Source organism: Nuphar pumila, chromosome 8 (genome assembly GCF_984573655.1).
Source record: "Nuphar pumila chromosome 8, dmNupPumi1.hap1.1, whole genome shotgun sequence".
Lineage (NCBI taxonomy): Eukaryota > Viridiplantae > Streptophyta > Magnoliopsida > Nymphaeales > Nymphaeaceae > Nuphar > Nuphar pumila.
The window spans coordinates 120460804-120486398 of NC_143256.1; the positions used below are offsets into that span (position 1 = coordinate 120460804).

The 25595-nt window shown below is 39.4% G+C and overlaps 1 protein-coding gene across 1 annotated transcript; it reads left to right on the forward strand.

Moving 5' to 3' along the window:
• The first annotated feature begins 685 nt into the window (after positions 1-685).
• Positions 686-25332, forward strand: LOC149830437 (elongation factor P (EF-P) family protein). The gene is made up of 11 exons (XM_090016516.1): positions 686-946; positions 1051-1081; positions 1201-1214; positions 1324-1374; positions 4204-4273; positions 5862-5928; positions 6033-6100; positions 15762-15885; positions 23769-23808; positions 24674-24741; positions 24830-25332. Exons 1-11 carry the CDS (start codon positions 719-721, stop codon positions 24840-24842), a joined length of 774 nt encoding a protein of 257 aa, XP_089872642.1. The 5' UTR covers positions 686-718; the 3' UTR covers positions 24843-25332.
• The last annotated feature ends 263 nt before the right edge of the window (positions 25333-25595 follow it).

Genomic DNA, 25595 nt, shown 5'->3' on the forward strand with positions numbered 1-25595 from the left:
TATTTTAAATTTTATAATTATTCTTGTAATGTTCTTCATAACTTGAAACTTAATTTCATAATAATTTGAAAAATCAATAAACTCAAGAATTTTAATAAAACTAAGAAATTATATTTTTAAACAAACTAAAATTCAAAATCGTTAAATCGGATCTCCTACAAGATCTACAACTCATAATAGATCTAACTAGATGAATTTTACTTTAATTTAAAAGTTAACTAAATCAAAATTGCAAGTATTACATCAATTATATATATATATATATATATATATATATATATATATATATATATATATATGATCCATTTTCTGCCCTAATATAGACGTGTACCCCAAATCTGGAACATAGAACATGACCTGACTACTCATGCATTCTGAAACTGCTCTATGCCATAATACAGGCTCGTTTGCATTTCTGATCTCTTGTTTGCATATATGGCTTGGGCTAAGGATGTCAATGAATCAGATTTTATCTGATCGAATTCGATTTCGTTTAGTTGCATTTGGTAAGCGAGAAATGTATTTGATCATAATCCGATGCAGATATGGTTTTGATTTTGTGTTACGGAATCCGACAGATATCTGAATTCATTTATATGTAAAAAATATAGTAATGGAGACATCCGATCCGAATCCAAACCGTTTACATCACTAAGTTGGGAGTCACCGAAGAGGAGGAGCAGTGGGTTCCATTTCCTGTCCCTCATTGATCCGAGCGATGCGCACTCTCCGTCAACTGTTGGGCGCTCTACTGCGGTCTCGTAGCCTCCCTTCTGCAGCTTCTGCAACCCATTATCATCACCATGATCATCATTCATTGAGAAGAGGCCTCCATCATGCAGCCACAACACCAAGACAACCCCGAAACTCTCCCACTCTGCCTGTTGCTTCCCCTCTTCCCTGGTCACCCCTTCAATTCAGAGGAGCCAAAGTTTTGGGCACCGACGTACGCACCCGTCTCTCTCTCTCTCTATGTTTTCTGAGCTAAGTGGTATTGCTTCCTTCAAAAAAAGAGCTAATTGGTGTTGTTGGTTGAAACCAATTTCGTAGGTAAGGCTTGGGAACATTATACAAAGAAAAGGTTGGTGATTCCATTTATGGTTCTTCTCTGTATGTTTAGTTGTGATAATTGATTGTTTGAGGATTTACTGATTGGTTTCGATTTTCTGTTGAATATTGTCGGAAATCTATCGATAAAAGGGCGTATCTTTCAGGTAACATGTCTTTTTTCTAATGGCTATTCAATGAAATTATTGATATGCTTGGAAAAGAGTTTGTAGGTTGTGGCTGAACTTGTTGATGTTGGGTATTGCATTTTTTTAGGTTCTCAAGGCACAACATACTCAACATGGTAGAGGAGGGGCCACAATACAGGTCATTTCCTGAAACAGTCTTATATTTTTCTTGTTTTTGTTTTTTTCCTGTTTGATTTGATTACCTTGCTGTTTTCGTCATGTTTCTCTATATTCTGAATCCATGTAATGGTGTCATGATTTTCATAAGGAAAATATTAAATGGTTGTTTTGAAGTTCTGTTTTAGTTGAATTTAAGTCCATTTGTAGCTTCTTGTTCTATAGAGGGAAATATGAGCTTTCCACGAATATAATTTTCGAATGGCACTCCCTGAGTTAAAATTTAAAGAAAAACTAAGCTTATCAATTTTATTGGGCAGTTGTTTTCTGATTGAAAATCTTATCTGATGGCTGAAAGCTATGGTGCTTCAAGATATCGATGGGAATTGTTGAGAACTTTTGCAAGATGTCTGTGGTGCTCATTGTTAAGTGGAAGAATTCTCCAAGAATTTGATTCAAGTGCTAAGTTTTGATCACTTGTATCATTTAAAAGTTAGTCTGACTGTAAACTTAGATGACATTGGCCTGGGGCAAACGTGGGTCAATTGTATGTTACAACAAAGCAAGATACATAACTGATAATGTCACTGTGGCACATGGCATTTGTCTCTCTTTTGTGCATATTGATATACAATGATTACTAGAACTGAAGCTAAATGCATCTTTGTGATCATGTATGACTGCCTATGTCATATGGACACTTCACTTAGCATGTATATACCATGTCGATGCGACACAACACTCAGACACTCTAGGACATTTTATGGACACTGTCAAACCATATTTATAGACAATCAACATTGTGTCATTAACTTTATCTATTTCTTTTTATGATCTTATTTACTTATTTTGTATTCACTTTAGTTTTTTAAAATTTGTCATCAATTACACACATTTCATTTTCAACTTAGTTTCTATCTCTAATTATAGTTATGCACATGCATACATCTACCTGTGTATAGCGGTGTCTTCATGCCTAATTTTTGAAGATTATCATATCATATCAAGTTTATCTACATCGTGTCCAGTTCTTGCATTTGTATCCATGGAACATAGCTTGATGTAGTCATTCCATCAAAAACATTGAAAATTTATCACAACATTTCAAAAATGCCAAAAGAAGGATCTTTAGGTGCTTAGAGGCAGAAAGGTAGATCTAGCCTTAGGTCTCAATTTTAGGCAAGTCTTTAATTTTTGGGGTGCTTTGACCCAAAAACACGAGAGAAGAGATACAAATTGAGTGTGAGAAGTGAAAAAGAGATCAAAATGACACCTTTTGGCTTAAAAACACTTCCAAGAGTGATCAGTCACCATCTTTCCAACCGCCAGAAAATTAAAAAAGGACTTGTATGATACTCTACAACACAAACACATATCGTATAATACGGGTTAATACAGCCCGATAATTTTAACTTAGCAATATCTTGTCAAGTATTATATCAACGTGAAGGCTAATACTGTGATACACCATAATGTATCATAAGATACAATATGATACAGAATACACTGATTTGCTGATAACATTATATTGTTTGGTGTGGGCTATGTGGCTTCAACTAAGCAGTAAACAAGTGAGTAGAAGTTGGTTAATGCCTAAACCCTTTGAAGCACTTTTGAGGGCTCCTAGTCAATAAAGCTGAGCTACCTATTAAATATCTTTCATGCAACTATTCATATGAGTGGCGGTTGATGCTTCCTTTGGAGGGATATGGAAGCCAAGATCTAGCAAAGGATGAAATTATGGTTAATCAATTATTTATCACTGGCTGGTAGGGAGGCACTCATTAAATTTGTTGTTTCTTGCTTTCCGACATATCTCATGTCCATTCTTAGGTAGCCGAGGAGAATAGAAAAGTGGATTGTGAGGTGCATGAGGAATGTCCTGTAGAAAAGTGTTTCGGATCACAGAGAACTCGTCTCACGACAGACTATCACCTAACCAAAGGAGAGAGGAGGACTGGGGATTAGAAGGTTCGGACCGATGAACTGTATACCGTTGGGAAATTTGTGGTGGAGGCTTGGCACATAGGATGCTTTATGGACTAAGTAACCAAAGCCAAATCTGGTGTTAAGGGAAAACCTTGGACATAGTTCAAAAAGGCTTCGGGAGCTTGGAAAAACCTGGGGTGTGCGTTTGAGAAATTCGAAGAGTTGATTGATATATGGGCTTGTCACATAAATGCATGAAACCAGCTTGTTGGAATTGTGTGACAAAGCAATATTGTAATACAAATTGATTATAAACAAATCTTTGCATTCATGAATATCTATGTGATGCGACAAAGTTACAAGGGACAAAACTGTTGATAGGATTGACAGTTGAAATCTCTTCAGTAAGAATCAGTATCACTCTGACTGGTAAGACTTGTAATATTAAAACTGAAGCAAGTATATATTACCACAATATGTTGCTTGTAGATATGCCTGTAAATGTGGGGTTTTATGACTTATGTACTATGGTCACCTTGTCATGGTTATACGCAAATCGTCTCCAATACAGGGAACATCAACCTATAAATTATATACAAGAGATAGCCATTCCCTGTGCTAATGCCTAATACATGCATGTACATATAGCTCAAATTGACATATAATTATATGGTGCATAGTTGGAAAATTCTATGTCATAGATAGCTCAAACATGCAATTTATATGATAAATTACATGGTAATAGCTCAAACACATATGCACTTGGGAACTGCACGAATAGTCACCCCCAAGTTAATAGAACAAGGTTTGCAATGTGGCATTGATTCAATATGAAACATTCTTTCCTATGACTTCAGAAAAGTGATCTATTCTTTCACAAGGTCTGTTCAGTGGAATTGAAGAACTTCCTATTTTAATGCAGGTTGAGCTTCGTGATGTTGATAGTGGAAACAAACTAACTGAAAGATTTCGCACTGATGAAGCCATTGAGCGTATGCATCTTGATTATTTGTCTTTTGTGAAGTTATTGGTAATTCTTGTACAAAAATGCATTTCTTGTGTACCAAATATTAATACTTTTTTTTTGTTTTGTCATTTTCTTGCATGTTACATTTCCCAGATTGTACAAGTGATGCATTATATAATAATAATAATAATAATAATAATAATAATAATAATAATAATAATAATAATAATAATAATAATAATAATAATAATTGGGGCTGGTTGGCTAGGTTCTGGATTGACTGCTAATTTTGCATATTTTTTTTTTTCACTTTTTCCCTTTCCATTATGAGATCAACACACAAATGGTTTGAAGGTTGTGTGCTAAGATGTAGCTTAAAATGTCCTATCCTGGTCCATGGTATAAGTGTGATATCTGATCTGACCTTGTGCACCATTAGTCTTGCCCAGAGTTGCCAGTCGAGGAAGCGGGAAGCGAGACACTTCTAAAATTTTAGGAAGCAGGATGCACGGGACGACTTAGAGGCAAACCGGGAATTGTCTTAAGATTCAAGTGGGAAGCGAATAGGAATCGAGATTTTCCAATATTAGGCAAAATAAAATTGTTAAAGGCTCTAAGCCCCAAAATAAAAAGAAAATTCACTTCCTGATATTGGAAAGCCAGCCTCCCTATAAATGGGAAGTGCACTTCCCATTTAGAAGGGTCTCTTCCCCGTGCGTTTTGGAAGCGACATCTTTCGTGCTTCCGAAATGTGTTTCGGGAAAGCACGCTTCCCCGAGTCGTATAACGTTTCCGGTCACACTGGTCCTGCCAAGCGTTCTATATGACACCATGATTTATCCACCAACAGACAAAAGAAAAATTGATTTTGAATGATCACTGTTAAAATATTCTCTATCTTGAGTGTATAAAAAGGTAGCCAGACTTTGTCATTATTTCTAAGCTCAACCTTGCCTGGAGCTACCAGCCAGCATTCAATATTGCTGCTCCCCACCCTATTCTCCTTTTTTGAGTTAACCAGGTTGAAAAAGAGTGGGCGTTTTCTTGTTAGATGTGAATTGGCTGAATCTGATTCTTATCCAGGTCTTCATGGGATTAGTATGTGCTTAATTAATCCAGGACTTTGAAAGTCACCAGAGTTGCAGTTCTGCAGTTGCCAAGTGCAGACATCGCACTACACTAGGATATGATCATCTGAAGTGAAAAGCACCTTGCTATTCTCTGGAGGCTGCATTATAGGCTGTGGCTTGCAGCTAAAATAGAAATCCCTGTCTTTATGCCCTGAATTTTGTTTAAAATTGCACTCTGAACTCATGAACTAGCACATAGTTGTGCATGAGCTGCAGGCTGCATACGCTTTGCTGGTAGCACATATACACTGTTTTTACGCATGCATACATATATACATTGTTCATTATACACACACGTAATGGACACATGTACATATGCATGTATGCAGGCATGGATACATGTAGCTGTTCATTTGACTCCATCTCTAGTATCACAATATAACAAAATATGATTATAAACCCTGATTTTGGTGTTGCACATTGATCAATCACTTGACTAGCTATGGACCTCTTCTGAGATTTATTGATTTACTTTCTGCACAGGAGTTTTTGTTGAAGATAAGTCGTTCACATTTTTGTATCAAGAAAGTGAATCTGTTATGTTAATGGAGTAAGTTTTGATTGATATAGTTTCTATATAGAAAATCTTTGAGCATTTATTTTGCTGCCGGCCATCTATTTTTTCAAACATGGATCTCATGGGTCCTTCTGTAGGCCTACCACATTTGAGCAGTTGGAAGTCTCTAAGGAACTGTTTGGAAAGGGAGCTGCCTATCTGAAAGGTATCTCATATTTTAACGTTTGTACTTTATTATCCAATCAGTTGATTTAGAAATGAAGATAGTAATCTTCTGTGACTTATAGAATACATGTACATGAATTTTCATGTAATGATCTCTGGCTGATACAGTACATGTGCATGCTTATATTTCCATGGGTTTTACCATAAAACTACTATTATGGTATTTGGCTGCTAATTCTAAAATGGCTGTCAATATGATTGTATTTCATTCAATATTCTGCCCTTCATATGTTGATGTCTTATATCATTATCTTGTGCTAGTACTAAGGATTAACTTCTATAGGTATAAGAGTGAATGTTGCACGTGTTAGTGTTTCATTAATTGCTAAATTCTCAGTCAGTTCAGTTACTTCAGTATAAGGGTGCTATACCAGTTATTCCTACTTTCACAGATGTAAGATGAAGAAATTAGTAGGATAGGTTGCACAAGGGGAAAGTTTTTAAGTAACATTGGGTGATTCTAGAGACTTGCTGCACCAGTATCAACATGGTTCAACACGTGTGGGTGCAGGTGCGGTGTGACACTGTCAAAGAGAGTTGAGTGTGGTCAACACACACTCAACCCCCTTTTGTCCATTTTCAGACTTAGTCAAACTGGACCAGATATTTTTTCCCTTTTGAAAAACAAAAACATGTGAAAAGGGAGGCTAGGCCACAATCAAAATCCCTTTCCTCCTTTGGCTGCACAGCTATCTGGTGAGCAGTCAATAGTCACCGACCTTTGCGAGTATTTTTCCAGCAGGATCCAATGTCCTTAGGAACATCATCACCCAGCCTTATCCTCTCTCTCTCTCTCTCTATATATATATATATATATATTAGCTAACACCTGGCCCTGCTTAATGCCAGGTGTTATTGATTAGATCTGGGTCCAATCTGATCCAGGCCTGCTCCCTTTTGAGGTCCTTCAGGAGGAGCTGAGGAGTCTAGTTAGAGTCTTGCTGAGAAGACCTTTTCATGGGGGTGCTTGGTTCTTGAGGGAGCTTGACTGCAACAGAAGGCCCAACCTCCAAATCCTTGGTTCGTTCGGTTAAGTGCTTTGTGCATTCCTGTGCTATCCTGGCTGTCCAGTCGCTCAATCTACTTGCCAATTGAATTCGGGCCATCTACCGGCATTTTCCCTGGCGCTCCCAATTTCATGTACCATAATCCTGAGCAGAGGATTGATTAGATGAATATAGAAAACTTTTCTTTCTCATTCACAAATCCGTCTGTGTCCATGTTGTTGACTATCAGTTTGGTCCTTTTTCTGGTTCATTTGGTTACTAAAAATGGAGGAGCTGGCAATCATTGGTAGAGCTTATTCATGATTTTTTGTCAAACCCTGTGAATGAACAAATATGTGCATGCAGGATTAGAAACACTCCCGTTTCATCTTGCTCTGATTGATAAACCTCTCTTTTCTCTATAGATATGATGATTCCAGTCTTTCACCTTCTCGAGAGTGACCATGTCTTCTGTTCGACCCAACTTCGCCCAAAAAAGAGAAAACTCACCCAACAAGTGATTGCCCGCCCCAACGAATCTACTTATTGATGCCAGTGTATAGGCACAACAGAGATGACTTGCATAACATAAAAAAAGTTGAAAGCCTTTTTTAGGAATGGATCCACCTCCCCCATCCGCACTTCTTTCTCTGATATAGCAGGCAGCTTCTCCGACTTAGGTAGCCGCATGCTCACCCACCAGCTATAGACATCCTATCCCCATTCAATGAGAACTATCTATTAGCCATCGACGTTTTCCCGATTGGTTCTTTCTTCTGGACAAAGAAGTAAGACAAAGTGATGAAAAACCTATTCTTTTAGGTATTGCGGATGGTTTTTTGCATTTTTCTATTGTATGCCTTGTTACTTGATGAAAATCCAATAGAAGAGATGGTACAATTCTGGTTATTGAGGTGGCATAACTGTTTTCTAAAAAGAACTTTAAAGGGTTTTTTCCATGTCTTTTCTAATTCTAAATGCATAGATTAAGGACCTACATATACAACTATGAGAGACACGAGTTGGAGGTAGTTATAAATGTACTTCCTTTGACATTCATGCATTAGATTAATGGATCCCAATTTTATGAGTCATAGTTTTCTTTCGCCAGGAAGAAAAAAATGAGGGTAGGGATATGGCATCCGTGTATTGGTCTCAGAGCAAACTAGGTTTTTTGTCGTTTCAAGTATGCCGTGTTGGCGGTGTGACCTCACCTGAGACTTCAGCAGATGTACCTATTGCATCCGTTCCATGTGTGCCTGATGCCTCAATGACACCAATGTACAAACCCATTTCTGGAATGTAGTGCTAGCCAACGACCACTGGACTTTTCATGGCTTACGGGGAGGCTACAAATGCCTTTTTCGCTTGCTCGTGATTGATAGCCTGATGAATATGACCAAACCCCTCACTCGCCAATCAGCTGTTCTGGTTGTTTCCTTCTTTCAACAAGTGGAACCTTTCTTCTGAACTTGATAAGTGCATTCTCTTCACTTGGGAGGAGAATTCTCATAAAAGAAGCGACTACTATGACTATTTGCTCTTTGAGTATATGGATAGGAACCAATGGTAGTGGTTCACCAATCCAAGACCACCGTTCACTCACCTTTGTGGGTTCCATCCATTCAATGATGGCTTGTACTTTTACAAAGAACTTGCAATGAAAAGAGCACTTCCAATTGCTACAACAGAACTCACAGGTAGAAGAACGAACTTCCAATGCATCAAAGCTTTCTACTTCTTGAATACTTTCCCTTGCCCAATGGCCAAAAGATAACTTTTAGTAAAACACTTTAAAAAGATTTCAAAAATTGGCTAACTAGATTGATTGTCCCTTGTTGGGACTGGAGAGACTTGTGCAGTTGGAGGGGCACTTTCATCCACTGGCTCAAAAGGGGCATGGACAAATGCCTCTACTTGGTCTGAAAATTCAAGAGATCTCACGGTAATTGGATAGCTGGAAACTGGCTTGGCACAAACTTATATGGGACAGGAAGCCAGAAGAAATCCAAGAAAGAATGAAAGATAGAAGAAAGTGAAACCTGGAGCTTCCTCCCTAGGGCGTGAGACTGCATCTCTAGAGCTGGCTGGAAGTGCCCCTCCAATGGTGATTGTCCCTTGTTGGGACTGGAGAGACTTGTGCAGTTGGAGGGGCACTTTCATCCACTGGCTCAAAAGGGGCATGGACAAATGCCTCTACTTGGTCTGAAAATTCAAGAGATCTCACGGTAATTGGATAGCTGGAAACTGGCTTGGCACAAACTTATATGGGACAGGAAGCCAGAAGAAATCCAAGAAAGAATGAAAGATAGAAGAAAGTGAAACCTGGAGCTTCCTCCCTAGGGCGTGAGACTGCATCTCTAGAGCTGGCTGGCTAGGAGAAGAAAGTAGATTAGCATAGGCTTAGATTTAGATAGGGACTTGATTCTTCTTGTAAGCCGCCACTTAGATTGGCTAGGAATGGGATAAACGGTAGCCACTTTGGGACACCACTCTTGGTGGTCAAACTGATAAGGCTAGAATCTATATATTAGATTAATGCCTATGGATCCAGGAAAATTTTTCAAGGGAAGGCTCGTTTATACTATACTTATTAACCAAGGACTACTGATACTAAGTGTCTTATGCAGAAGAGGGAATGAGTAGCTTTCGAACTATCTTTTTGATAACTATACATATCTAACAGGCTTGTCTTTCTATTGCCTGAAGGTTAACTTGCTTTGCTTATTCGTGTTGACAGAAACTGCTTGTTTCCCTTCTTGGCTTACCTGGTCGCCTAATATCCCTATTCCTAAGCTTTTCTCAACTTGATGGATTGAAGGAAGCTGACTTGCAAAGTAAGAGGGCTTGTAACCTAGCTTTCAATGGAACTGCTTGCCTAGACCCCATGGAAGCACTTATCTATAAGCACTTTTTTTCTAGAACTGACTTTACATGACATCGAAGGCCCTTACCATGTGAATATTCAGCCCTTCCACCTTTTCTCAATGTGCCATTTATCTATCCCATTGGACTAGACTGCAATACCGCTTCTAGAGAGCAAGGTATTCTTGTACAAAGAGCTTATAAGAAGGGGTAGCTCCTTCTTACAGTAAGAGATCACTAAATCATGAATATTGAATATGGGAAGAAAGTCCAACTTTCACTATATCTCACCCTGACAATAGACGTAGTTGTCTCGTTAGGTCAGTCTGCTTAGGGATTTTATACTTTTCATAAGCGGTTGTAGGTTCCATTGACTTCTAGTGACAGGAAAGCCTGTTTCAAGGTCTAAAGGCAAGACAAGGGTCTTGGTCAGTTACATGCAAGCATGTTGTACCAGGTGCTGTGAGAAATCCCTACTTTCCATGCTGGAGAGGGGCTTGCTCTTTTCGCTAGCACGTTAGAGTGTATAAAAGAATCTCTCCTTGCTTTTCCATCAGGCAGAACAGAGACATAAGGCCAGTGGAAAGCGAATTTTCTTAGTTAATCTATCTTTTCCATTTCGAGCCGGTATAGACAAATAGACAAGTCCAGTCTCACCCCTCGATTGGCATCTTTTGTTCCCCCAACCCTTTCCCTGGCTTCTCCACTTTTCTACTAATAGTCATGGAATTCGAACCTGAACTTTCTTTCTCATTATTTCTTTCAGAACTTGGGTCTGTCCTTCCTTTCTTTCAGGACCTTTCTTCCCCTCAGTTCACTAGCTCGGATACCTCCGAAGAATAGAAAGGCCAAAATAAAAGATAAAACTTTCTCTTGCCACGAGTTGGATTCGAACCAACGGTTTTTGCGGTTTTGACCCCAAAGAATTCCACCAAAGATAGATCATGATGGTAGCCTAGTTCCCCGGCCTCCCCATCTTATATTTGTATTGTTCAAGGTTGTTGATGAACGCCCCAAACACAATCTAGTGTTGTTCAACTAAGTCCTACCCATAACTCGGTTATGCAATGGGAATGGATCAATCAAAATCCCCTATTCAAAATGAATGAAGAAATGATTGTGATCTAAATAAGAAATAGTCTAGTCCAATATTTCTGGTCCTTCAATGACAATGGTGTCGAATCTTGATGCTTAAAATACAAAGCAAGAATCTTTCAAAAGGCATATGGAGCCTCCCATCCCACTCTGTAGAGAGTGAAGCCCCTCTCTTTAGTTTGGCTGGTCTTCAATTACAAGAGCTCAACAATTCTCCGCCAACCTTTTTTTTTATTAATATATTATGGTCATCGATCTTGAACTCAACCTTTGATAGGGCCGGGGACTATTCACAAGCTTGGTATTTAAGTCAGTCTCAGGTCCAAGTCCTTCACCCCAGAAATGTGGTTTTAAATATACTAGGATATGACCTGTGATTCATAGTTTTTGTGAGAAGGTAAGTCTCTATCAAAATGGATTTTTCTCTATGTATGGCTCTAACCTGACTAGGATTAAAAATTATGCAGTTCAGGAGCTATTAGTTCTACACGTGTTATGCCGTCTCTTGCCTTTCATGAAAAGCCCTTCTTCCACCAAATCCTTAACCTGTTCCATCGATTGGAGATACTTATCATCTATTTGATCTTGCCTACCTGGCATGGCATGGCGTCTTGTGAACTCCGTTTCACTTGTTCATTCAGTCGCTAGTTCTTGTCCCCTTTCTAACCAGGAAAGTTTGTATAATGATATCCCAACTTGAAAGACATTTCCGTATAAAAATCTATTTTTTTTATACTTTATAATTGCACTTCAGAGGTATAGGAGGGGCACATTTTGCTTATTAGGAAAATCACCTCCAAAAGGTCGCGGATTCAGGTCCCTACTACACAGCAGTTAGAAACACATAGATCAACCACAAGCACACAAGATACAAACATCCTATGTCACATGGGTGCGGGTGCGGGTGCGGGGATTCGACACTTCCAAAAAACCCGGGTGCGGGGGTGTGGCAGGGGCAAAAATGTATATATATATATATAGAAGGAGGTCGGGGTTCCCCCGGCGCGGGTCGGAGTTCAGTTTTTTTTGCTGGTGTGTTTGTTTGAAGACTTTTTACCCACGTTCTGCTTGTTGTGTACTTTAGCTCAACGGGACAAAATTGATGAACCGAAAGGATTGGCAATCTGATCGACCCAACCTGCTGCGTTTTGCTGACTGTCATGATTCAATCATGTCTGAAACTCCCTGGTCTTCATGAAAAAAAACATAAGCGAAAGGTTTGACGTGGTTTGTTGGAGAGAGAGTCTTCACGAGGCCTACGGCGCCACTGCCACGCCACTGCCTAGGGTTCTTCAAATTTCATTTTATATACAGTTGCACACAGATGACAACTAAAAGAAATTTATTGGATTTGACATGTGGACAAGAGAAGTCTACACAAGGCTACGGCTAGAGCACCCATCTCGTCAGGAGAAAAGTGAATACTAATAGCCACCAAGGCTCTACCACCACCATTATCATTTATTATGGAGAGAGAAAATCCTTGACGAAAAAGGATCTGGTTGGTTGAAGCATAAAGACTTCAAAAGGCTCTTGAATTTTGGTTTTAATTTTTGAGGAAGATGGATCTTCATTTCCAAGTTAACAGTATGTTTTTCAACGCTGTGAATTAATTGTTTGGAGGCAGGAATAGCATGGGATGCCAACAAAGCTCGTCAGATGTTGTGGACACAAGTGCCCCTTTATAAAACAAGAGCAGCAACAGCAAGCAGCTGTCAAGCATAATTTTTTTTTTAAATTCTGCAACCCATTTCGTAGGGCAATTTTTTTTTAAAAAAAATCCAAACAAAAATGGACCGAAATGACCCTGGGTGCGGTCAACGCACCCAGGATCGTGTTGACCGCACCCGGTGCTGCACCCGCGTCGAGTCGCGTCGACGCGGGTGCGGCACCCTGCTAGCCGAATCCATGTGACATAGCAAACATCAAACTTTGACAAGAAAGAAGGGCATTCTTAGTATTTAGAAACAAAGAGCAAAAAGTTGTTTGATAGAAAGTCAGATACATTTGATGGTATGAAACCTTTAACCGAATAGGGGCACCAACCCAGCTTCCACTTGTACCTCCTGGGCCGGTTGACCCTTTGCCAAAGGACAAGTCCTAACTAAAAGGCAAGTTCCTAACTAAAAAACCTAAGCTAAAAGTGCAAGTGAGGTCTTTCTATATTCGGCTTTGCCGTTTTACAGCTCAAGAATCCCTCTTCTTTTTTTATCTAAAAGAAGCTTCACAAAGTGCACTCTCAATCCCCTTTGTACGACAGGGCCCCTGCCATTCTCCCCTCTATGGAGCCAGGCTGAGTCCCCAACTATGTTATAAAAGAGGCTGCCACCATTGATTGCTTGTATTCCGCCTCTGCACTAGATCTCGAAATTGTTCTTTGTTTCTTGGTGCTCCATGAGATTCCATTCTCTCCTATGTCACCTGGGTACGGGTACGAAGGGTACAAACATGGCAATTCCAAAAAATCTGGGTAAGGAGACACGACTATATATATTAAATATCACATAAATACAAAATAAATTGTATATAATCTAAATATATATGCTATATCTAAAATATATATTATATACTGAAAACATAAAGTTATAAACTGAAAATATAATTATAAATTATAAATTGTATGTATGAAGGGTAAAATGGCGTGTCTGGGTGTCGACACGGGGACACGCGTGTCGACAGGGGAGTGTCCGTGTGACATAGGTTCTCTCCCAAGAATACAAAGAGCAAGAAGAAAATCTCATTAGGACAGGCAGCCCAATCCTCATCCGTGTATCAGTCATAGAGTGAACTTGGTTTTTTTGGGGCTAACACCGTGTTGGACTTGCGAAAAGATTCTAGAAGCTGACACAATGAAAAAAAATAAAAATGTACCTGCCTCCATAGACGAATTATGCCAGCCGCCATCCCAAGCTGGAACTGTACTTCACAACACTGGCTTGACTAAAGGAACCTTCCGAGTACCTGTGCCTGTCAAGACTCTATCTCTACAACCACTCAGAGTTACCGGAAGCGCCTAGGTGCATGAGGAAGCACGCTTTCCCGAAGCACGAAACGTCGCGCTTCCAAAACGTGCAAGGAAGCACGCTTTTTTTGGGATGGGAAGCGCGCTTCCCCCTCACTTCCCCCATTTTTTCATTTTTTTTATTTTTATTTTTTGTAGATTTATTTTTTTTTGCTTCTCTCTCGCTTCCGGTTCGCTTCCTAGGTCGCTTCCGAGACGGTTAATAATTTTCTTCTAAGTCATCCCCTGCTTCCTGCTTCCTAAAATTTTGAAAGTGCCTCGCTTCCCGCTTCCTAAAATTTTGAAAGTGCCTCGCTTCCCGCTGTCGCTTGCTCGACTGGTAACTCTGCAGCCACTCCAAGCCTCTGATCTCAAAGTCACCATCGCTTGAACAATGACTCAGAAGTATCCACTCAGATTAATTTAGTACTGGTCTTGATTTTTGGTCCAATCAGATTGATCCAAAACTGGTCTCAGTGGGTCCAATCAAACCTGGCTCTTATTGAAACCCAGAACTCTTATTTTTGCTTTTTTTTTGGGTTTGATCAGGCCTAGGTCTGCAACTGGTTATGGGTCTGACTGGACCCAGTCCAAAACTCTTTTTTGTTTTGTTCTTTTAAGACCTGGAGCATAGGAATTTAACAATCAGAGATCTGTTGCCGTTGTTGGCATCATGAGCACAGAAGAAAGGCAGAAAATGGTTCCTTTTATGGCAAAAGACTGGATCTTTCAGTGTTGGTGGCTTATATGGAAAGAAAGATTCTAGTGAGGCTATGCATTATAGTTTGCAAAGTCATTTGAGAATGTTGGTAGTAGATAAATGGGGACTGGATAATATCATGTGGATTGGAACAAATCGTATTGGATCATCTTGTTTTTTGTTTTCCTTATGCTAGATTACTTCTCTTTTGTATGACTCCTCATCTATGTCATATGGGTGCGGGGGTGCGGCACTTTCAAAAACCTTGGATGCGGGGGTGCGGCAGGGGTAAAATTGTAATATATATATATATATATATATATATATATATAAAAGGGGGGTCCGGGGGTTCCCCCCGGCACGGGAAAAAAATTCCGCAGCCCATTTCATAGGGCAATTTAAAAAAAATCCAAAAATGGACCGAAATGACCCTGGGTGCGGTCAACGCACCCAGGGTCGGGTTGACCACACCCGGTGCCGCACCCGCGTCGACGCGGGTGCGGCACCCTGCTAGCCGAATCCCTGTTACATAGCTCCTCATCACATGTTATTTGTTTTCTTCTTTGCTGTTTTAATAAAAATTCTTCTTATTCTTCAAAAAAAGAACTGTTTCTCATGTATTTTGAGTGGCTTCAATTCCATGTGACAGAGAAAGATGAACTAAGTTGCTCGGAGATCGGTTATCACATTATAGCATGTTGGATGTGCCAAACCATCTCTCTCATGTTTACTTTCCCCATGCTTGGTAGGCCTAGCATGTGCTACAAGCTAAAAGTATGCCTCTGTATTCTACACACTTTTCATAAATTCTTGATCATGGAGAATTATATAAAATCAAGCACATACACCTATTCATTGCACAAGCATGCACAATAGGACCTTTTGGCTGAGTTCTTTTAGTCCATCTTTCTAAAACTTCTGAATTTGTGAAATGCGGATTTGTTTTTTATAATCAGGATGACAGTAAAATTTTGTTTTTTTTTTGGACGAGCAGATAACATGGCGGTCACCTTACAATTTTATGATGGAAAGCTAATGTCTGCATCAGTTCCTCAACGTGTTACTTGCACAGTAGTTGAAGCACAACCTATTGCAAAAGGACAAACTGCCTCGCCCCAGTATGATTAATGTCACCTATGTTCTTTAATTGTTGATACTACTAAATTTATCTCATATAATTGGATGTTTCTTTGTTCTGATATTGAGGTTGTATTTTCCCAAGTAAGCATTCATGCATGGCTGTTATTCTGTGCATCTACAATGTGGATAAAAAGGATGCAGGATATCAACATTTTCTTTTTAGCATTGTTTTTTTCTTATATTTGCTGAATTCAAGAAACCAAATAATTAATATAAAGCCTTTCTATTGTAGAAGAAAAATGGCTATCTCCATTCTCTGGGTGTACCTCTTCTTAATTGTCTCGACTTAATTGTAGTGGATAGAGAATGCTTGATTGTCCCTTAAAGATTTTTTAGTGATACGGATTAATTAAAATTTGCAGCATAGTTGATGTAATGAAGATTAATCATAAATTTTGCTTACAAAATTTAGTGGATTTTGTGCATTGTTAAATTTTTATAATAAATTATCCTTCATTCAGTGATAAACTAATGAAAAAAAAACTTCATTAAGATGCTACATAAACGTTCTTCTTTATGTGTCAAAGGCAAAGGAGATTGACATTCTTCCATACTCGTTTTGCTAGCTTCAGCTCATGATTTATGAGTGCTGTTGCTAACAGTAATCATCATGGTTAATCTTGGTGACCATAACACAGTGGCTTTGTGGAGTCTTCTGACACAGGCATAGAGCAGATGCTTTAAAAAGCTAGAACAAGCTGCAATCCTTTATTAATGTCCATGAATCAAAGAAGGCTAAAGTGCGTGAGACCGAGAGATTGGATGTTAAGGAAATTGTGATGAAAAGTGAGAACTAGGATACTTCAGTCTGATGTGGTTTAAATCTTGCATAAGTCTGAGCTGTTAAGGAAATAATATCAATTGTCAAGTTCACAAATAAAGAGAGGCAAAGTTAGTTTAACATTGCCAAACTTGATCTGGATTGCAAGTCTGGGAGATGGCATAAACAATGGATGGGAGAAAACTAGGAGATCATAAAGAAATCTTGGCTTTTAAGCTTGATGTTCTCCCAAACATGTAGTCCTTTCAATATTATGCTGCAGTGAGTTTCTCCTAAATTATAGTTAGCTCACAAAAAGTAATATGTAATATTTACACTCAGTTTAAGGCTTAAACTCCTAAGACTAATCATCATACTGCACAGAAATAAGATTATTTTTAAATTGTGGAGTATGAGAAGTATTGGGTAAAGATAAGGCAAAATATGTGACAGGGCATGAATTACTATCACCAGTCATGGCATTTCCTTCATAAGAACTAGTATAGTAAATGAATTCATATTACTAATGACAAGGCTGTCAGCTGCTGAATTGATGTACTGGACCTTGTTGTCTTGGATGATCAGGTCAGAAAATGTGTGCTACAACCTGCATGTGGTGGTGAAGATGATTTTGGAGGTGGTGTGGAGGCAGTGGATGTGAGATTTGATCATCCAAGATAACACTATCCGTGTTGTCTTGGATGATTAGGCCAGAAAATGTGTGCTACAACATGCATGTGGTGAAGATGATTTTGGAGGTGGTGTGGAGGCAGTGGATGTGAGATTTGATTTACCAGAAGTATTCAGCAGAACAGAGAGAGACGACAGAGAGAGTTAGGACTGTATGAAGGTACAATTCCCAATGTGGGTGGTGCTCTATGGCTTTCTATTATATATTGGAACAAAATGATTTACATAACAAAATTACCCCTGCTGATACAAACACACGACTTTACATAAACGGGGTTAAATAATGTAAAAGAACAGTAATAAACACAAATATTAACATGGATCGGATATTCTGGTGCAGACTCAGATTACGTCACATCCCAATAGCCTCCCTCAAGTTGTACATGGTCTTTTACCATGGATAACTGTTAAAATATGTATTTATTTTTGGTGTATTTTCTTATACATGTACTTATGTATATGTATATATACTTTATATGTTTATATATATTTTGTAAATGTGTATATATATATATGTATGTATGTATGTATGTATTTTAGAGAGTAATAGGTTTATTTTATGTTTTTTTTGTATTTTGTATTTCTTTTTTTGTCTTTTTGGCCCATTTAAAGGGCATTTTTGGTATTTGGCATCTAGTCGTTGGGAGCTGCCAACGGCTAGCTGCCTGCCCTCTCTCTCTCTTTTCCTCTCTATTTAAATGGGTTACTTGCCAATTTGATGTATTAGTTTTTCTTGGACTTCATTAATAAAATATTATTTATTTTATGTGGTGTTTTCTCACTCTCTCTTTATCTTATTGTGCCTTAGTACTGTAATGAAACAAGTGCACAAGAGAGATGCCACAAAGGGCTATAAAGAGTGCACAACTACACAAGTAGGAAGTCACTAATGGGCAAGAAACAAAGAGCTACAAAGGGCTAAGCACAATGCTCACAAGAGGAACAAGAACATATAAAAAATAAATAATAATGTATTGAGAAAATTCTTAGAAAAACATGGAGTACAAGAGGGGAGATTAACCCCTTTATATAGACAATGGAGAGCCACTAGAGCCCTTGGGACCACCCCCAACGGCTCTAAGAGCTAAGGACAATAATGCCCTTAGCTCAAACCAAAAATACAAGAAAAAAAAAGACAAAAAGAAAAGAAAGACTAAAGTGCTCCTAATGGGCACAATCTATTACAATGTTGTGAAATGATGAAAATACCCCTAATGGGCTATGTCACATGGGTGTGGGTGCAGGGATTCGGCACTTCCAAAAAACCTAGGTGCGGGGGTACGGCAGGGGCAAAAATGTAATATATATATATATATATATATATATATATATATATATATATATATATATATATATATATATAAAGGGGGGTCCGGGGGTTCCCCCAGCGCGGGTCCGTCTGTCGGATCGGTTCTCGATACAGATCCAGGTTCTCCAGACCAGACCTGGAACCCAAATGGGTCTGGGTGGGAGCCTGGGTCAGGACCGACTCAATGAGATTCGGGCAGACTGATCCACCCAAAATGGGTTTGGATCGGGTCTCTCATTGGGTCAGAATACCCGATCTGACCTCGGTAATGAAATCACTTAAAACTTAAAGTTCGGTTTCTGAGAAACCGAACGATCAGTTTCTCAAAAAGTCACCAAAAAAGGGCAAAAGCCCCTTCGGCCTCCTAGTTACTAGGAAAATCGTTGGTGAAGCTATCGATGAAATGGCGACGCGCGACGAAAGAAACTCTCTGCTTGCCTGCGACGGCAACCGGATTGCTGGCCAGAGCCAAAAAACACCAAGTGCTGAAACCCCAGAGAAGAACCCAACTGATGCACGGGTTTGGGGTTTCGGCCAGCAATATCAGTCCGGTGACAGCGAAAATCCGACGACCATCCGTAGCAGCCAACGACGCAGGCAAGGCCGCCAACGATCCACGACAAAAAACCCCTTCCAACGAAGGGCATTGGCCACCCAATCCTGCTGACAGAAACCGAAAGTGCCACTTGCGAACGATGGTACTCCAACTCTGCCAGCGACAACGGTGAGGCCGCCGGCGATTGTTGGCCCCCTCATCTTCCCGACGAAAGCCACAATGGGTAAAGGGTATAGCTTTTTTTATTGTGCATTCCACTGACAGCCAAAAAAAATGGACCGAAATGAACCTGGGTGCGGTCAACGCACCCAGGGTCGGATTGACCCCACCCGGTGCCGCACCCGCACCCGCGTCGAGTCGCGTCGACGCGGGTGCGGCACCCTGCTAGCCGAATCCCTGTTACATAGCTAATGGGTATTTACCTATTACAATTGAATATATATATATATATATATATAATGTATATATACATTATATACATTACAATGATAAATGAATATATATATATATATATATATATATATAATGTATATATACATTATATATATATATTATATATATATATATATCTTAACAAGTACTTGTGTGTTGCCCTTAGTGGCTGTGTATTGCCCATAGTGGTTTGTGTATTGGCCTAGTGCATATTGTTATCTTTTGTATTTTTATCTTTCATTTGATTACATGGTATCGAAGCCTCTTGACTCTTGATCCTTGGTGACTTGAAAATCGTGCTTTTTTGCCATGTGGGAGCTTCAAAGTGAATCTACTCATCCTTCTTCCTTCCTCCCACTATGAAAAAAGAATCCGTCTTTATCATGCCAGTCAAGTTGAATGGATCCAACTACCTCACTTGGGCTTTTACTATGGACAATCATATCTTGTCCAAAGGCCTCATCAAATACATTGAGGATGATTGTATGCAGCCTCAACTCTCATTCACCAAGATTGTGGATGAGAACTTAAAATTTCTCTATGAAGAACAAAAGGTTGCCGCCACCCTTGAGTTAGAGAAAATGTATATATATATATATATATATATATATATATATATATATATATATATATATATATATATATATATATATATATATATATATATATATATATATATATATATATATATATATGCCTCTCCAAAAGTTGTCCCTTCTCGGACTAAGGGCACTGCAGATTTTAGCTTCCAAAACTTCCATGGATCTGAGTTTGAATCATTGTAGGTGCTATGAGAAATAATATTGACCATTTTTGCCTCATGGATCACATTAAATATTTCACAATGAATCAAGGGAGTAAAATTATGTTCTATCAGTCTCTTCCGTTCATATTGGAAGTAGGTGTATTGTGGCTGTCTCATGATATGACAGGCTGAATGTTGCCTGCCAAGTGTATGATAACATCTGTGAAATTTTACATGTTCTCCATTAAGGGGCATGGGATTTGGTCTTTATTATTCCTAATGATGATGCATTCTCCATTAAAGCTTCTTTGAGGTTATATGAATTGTGGATTGGTTGCATGCCCGTTAGTAAAGATAAAGAAACCTGCGATGTATGTGGTACAGTTCATGAGTCTCCATGTCGGATATGTTTTTCATTCTCTTAAGTTGCTTATTCTTCTTAAATTCTCTATCTCATGCAAATGGTGGAATGTCATTAATTAGAGGTTTGGTTTTTGCCTAAAGGATTCTCTTAAGTTACTTGTTCCTTAAATTTCTCTCATATATATATATATATATATACCCTCCCGCACCTATGTGACATAGCCTTGGAACTACTTCATTTATCTTCCTATGTCATGTCAATTGACAACCTTCCCATTGAACGAAATACTAAAAACACATTCTGTGGTGAGTCTGGCAATTCATTTAAAACTTGTTACCCCCCCCCAAACAACTTTCTATGGTGCCTATTTCATTAAACCATTGTTTTAAGTCCTGATTCTGCTATATCTCTTCATGTAAGTAAAATTATCTGGAAAAAATGAATATCAAGAAATAGTTCAACCTTTACCCAAAAATCAAACCTCCAATTAATGGCAATCCATCATAACTTTATAAACAGTTTTAAGCTATGTCACAGGGATTCGACGCGACTCGACGCGGGTGTGGTCAACCCGATCCTGGGTGCGTTGACCGCACCCAGGGTCATTTCGGTCCATTTTTGTTTGGATTTAAAAAAAAAAATTTGCCCTACGAAATGGGCTGCGGAATTTAAAAAAAAATTCTGCTAACAACTGCTTGCTGCTGCTGCTCTTGTTTTGTAAAGGGGCACTTGTGTCCACAACATCTGATGAGCTTTGTTGGCATCCCATGCTATTTCTGCCTCCAAACAATTAATTCACAGCGTTGGAAAACATACTGTTAACTTGGAAATGATGATCCATCTTCCTCAAAAATTAAAACCAAAATTCAAGAGCCTTTTGAAGTCTTTATGCTTCAACCATCCAGATCCTTTTTCGTCAAGGATTTTCTCTCTCCATAATAAATGATAATGGTGGTGGTAGAGCCTTGGTGGCTATTAGTATTCACTTTTCTCCTGACGAGATGGGTGCTCTAGCCGTAGCCTTGTGTAGACCTCTCTTTTCCACATGTCAAATCCAATAAATTTCTTTTAGCTGTCATCTGTGTGCAACTGTATATAAAATGAAATTTGAAGGACCCTAGGCAGTGGCGTGGCAGTGGCGCCGTAGGCCTCGTGAAGACTCTCTCTCCAACAAACCACGTCAAACCTTTCGTTTATATTTTTTTTCATGAAGACCAGGGAGTTTCAGACATGATTGAATCATTACAGTCAGCAGAACACAGCAGGCTGGGTCGATCAGATTGCCAATCCTTTTGGTTCATCAATTTTGTCTCGTTGAGCCAAAGTACACAACAAGTAGAACGTGGGTAGCAAGTCTTCAAACAAACACACCAGCAAAAAAAAACTGGACCCCAACCCGCGCCGGGGGAACCCCCGACCCCCTTATATATATATAATTTTTACATTTTTGCCCCTGCCGCACCCCCACACCGAGGTTTTTTGGAAGTGCCGAATCCCCGCACCCGCACCCACACCCGCACCCATGTGACATAGGTTTTAAGTTAACACTACATGTATGTGCATGCATTTATGTATTTATATATATAAATATATAATATAGATAAAACTGGATTTGGTTAGGGTTAATTGAATCTACTTTTTGACAGAAATGGACCTCATTGTGGTTGACTTCACCCGACACAAAGGAAGCTGTATCCAAGTGTTGCACTGCATGGTTGCTGGTGCAACATGGATGCGCTGCCCTGTTAGAAGAGTCCTTGTTACATAGTTCCAAGCTATATCACACAGACTCGGCTAGGGGGTCGACGCACCCGCGTCGACACACACCAACACGGGTGCGGCTTCGGACACGGGACAGACTCGATCAACAAGTGTCGGACTCGGTCAATGCACCCGGGCCGAGTCCATCCACTTTATAGACTCGGTCAATGCACCTGGGAGAGGGGAGGCAGGAGGTCGGCGACCTCCTGCCAGCGTCTCCGACGAGTCGGGAGACGAAGAGGGTGTGTGTGTTGGGATTTACCAAAGGGGAGCGAGGCCGCCGACAAACCGAAAAGGACGAGGCAAGGAGAAGAAGAAGATGACAGAAGAAGAAGACATGGAGAGGGGGAGAGGTCACCTGAGAAGGTTGCGGCGACATGGCTTCGACGACTGTTGCCGGCGAGGAGAATCCGTGAAAGAGGAAGGAGGAGATATTGGTCGGGGCTGCCTGGGGGTCGTCGGGTGTGTCTGCCGGACACAGGGAGGAAGAGGGTGACAAAGGGGGTACGAGCAAGGGAGGTGGCCGGCGAGGGCTCCGACGAAGCTGCCGGAGTGGGGGCAGTGGTGGTCGGACAGGAGAGCAGAGAGGGCAGGCGGCAGAGGTGGGGAGGGTTTTCTCGAATGAGAAAACCTTAACAGCCTTCTGTTGCTTTATAAAAGCACGGGGGAGGGGGGGGAGGGGAACGGTAACCCGGTCCGGATGTGACTTAGGTTCCAAGGTTATTGACAAACATGAAAGGGGATTTTTTACAATAAAGGAAGAATGAGTGATTTTTTTGTGGGGAGATAACCTCAAGTGATAGTATTTGATATCAAAGATATTGTCGTATTACTTTTTTTTCACTTCGAGGATCCAAATGAGACTAAATGCAAAACATGAATTTTGGGAGAGGACAATTAGAACTTTTGGATACAAGTGGGTAATATGTGTTGGATATGTTAATCGATGTTCTAATTTGGCTCTTGAATTTCTTACTTGGTTCATAAGTTGTTGCATTCTATATTGGGATTTTGGTTTTCTTATGAAAATTTTCTGCCCCAGCACCTAAGCCTTTGCTTTCTCTCTTTGCTCAAAATTTAAATGTAAATTTGCTTTGTCTACAATCTCCTCCTAAACAGCTTAATTATTCTTTTTTTTTTATGCTTTTGTTTTTGAGTTCTTAAAAGTGTAAAATCATGCAACTTGTAGTTTGTGGTTCACGCATATTTTCTTATTGAAAATTTGATATTTTTCTTTATTTCAGGTATAAAAGAGTTGTGTTGGACAATGGACTTACCGTGCTTGTGAGTTGCAAAATCACTACTCTGCAATTATTTCATGATTTTAGTTGTTTAGTCCTCATGCTGAAGAGCTTTTGATATCTGTGACATAAATCCACTATCATTTCACTTGGCTCTTAGATTTTTCCAGAGTACCTGTAAGTTAGATTTTTGCAAAATAGGTATGCTTTGCTGTTAAATAATAATAATTAATAAATTTTCAGTATACTGCCATTTGGGAATTGTTATGTTTTTCCAATTCATTTTACTTTGTCAATAAAATTTTTTTATTTAGAGTTAGTTTCTTTTTCTGTCTGTATTATCTCCTTTTCATCCTAGTTCCTTTTTCGGAATTGTCTATTTCCATCACAATAGAATGCGGCATGCTGCATCGGTGCTTAATGGTCAAGCTTTCATAATCCTCTGCACAGTTTTTGTTGAACAAGAAAAAGTTTGTTGTGCAGAAAAGGTCGATGGGAGGGGAGCGGTAAAAAGCTTTAGAAGAAAAGGGGGTATGGAGGGTCGTGACCCGCTCCCCCGATAAACCCAATTGAGAAAACTTGGGGGAGGGGGATTGGTAAAACTGGGTTGAATGTTTGGTGGCATCCAAACAACCACCAAACCAGGTTTTTCTAGTAAAACCTGGTTCGACACCCAAAACCAGGTTTTCAACTTGGTTTCGGGTGTCATCCAAACAGTACCTTAAGATGTCTCAGTCTAGTCAATTCCATGTTGGTTGCATTTCATGTAGTCTGGCCACTACTTTGTCACCATAATCAACTCACTGTGTCATATCTATAATACCATCTGAGCTACCGTAACTGTGAATCTATCAAGTACCCAGTAATTCTTTTTCAAGCTTCATTAGTTATTGTTTTTAAATTCTCAGGCTCCTCCGTTCATCAAAACTGGTGACGAGATCATCATCAACACTACAGATGATTCCTATTTGACTAGGTAAGCAGTTCTTTCATCTATGCAAGTGGACATGATGCCATTTTTTTCACTGCCACTGTTAACTTTTGCTATATGGTTGCTGTCCCAGGGCAAAGGAGTAACTTTTCCAATTAGGTTCACTACTTGAGTATGCAGTTGCAGTTGCAGTTGTGGCCCATTGGGTCACTGCTGGAGCTTTTTCAGGATCCATGCAGCTGGAGATCGCCCAGTTAGTTCTTGAAATTTTTTAATAGCTTCTTAATTGGCAAAGCAAAGGAAATTTTCTGTTTCTTCTTTCCCTTGACAAGAAGGGATAGTCTGCCAAGTGCTACTGTGCTTGAATTACATATTCAATGCACTTATCAGATGCCCACAGATGTACTTTATATTATAACTTTGTGGAAATTATCCTTGTCCTATTCACATGGATACTCCATTCCGTATCGCTATATCCCCATATCCGCCGCCGTATACATGTGACAGTCCATGTCTTATACATGCTATATTTGTTATTCTCGACTCTTGTGTAGCATAGCCCTTATTTTACTCAACTCTGTTGTGTGGTTTTTAGAACTATTTGCTTAGCAGTTTGACACTTGGCTTTTAGTACTTTTGGATATGCTCTCTCTCTCATTATTTCATGATTACCAAATAAATGTATGGGAAATTTTCAAAAGCACAGCTAAACTGTTGACAATAAAAAGCAATACATCTAAGATTTAGAAATGGCTTAGTAATTCCTGAGTTTACTTCTGTCAATGTTGCTGTTAAATGTGTGCTACAATTTACCATTTTTCTTCAATTGTTTTAAGAGACATCTAGCAAAGAAAATTTGACGGTAAAATAGTAACTTTATCATCAAAGTTCAGCTTGGG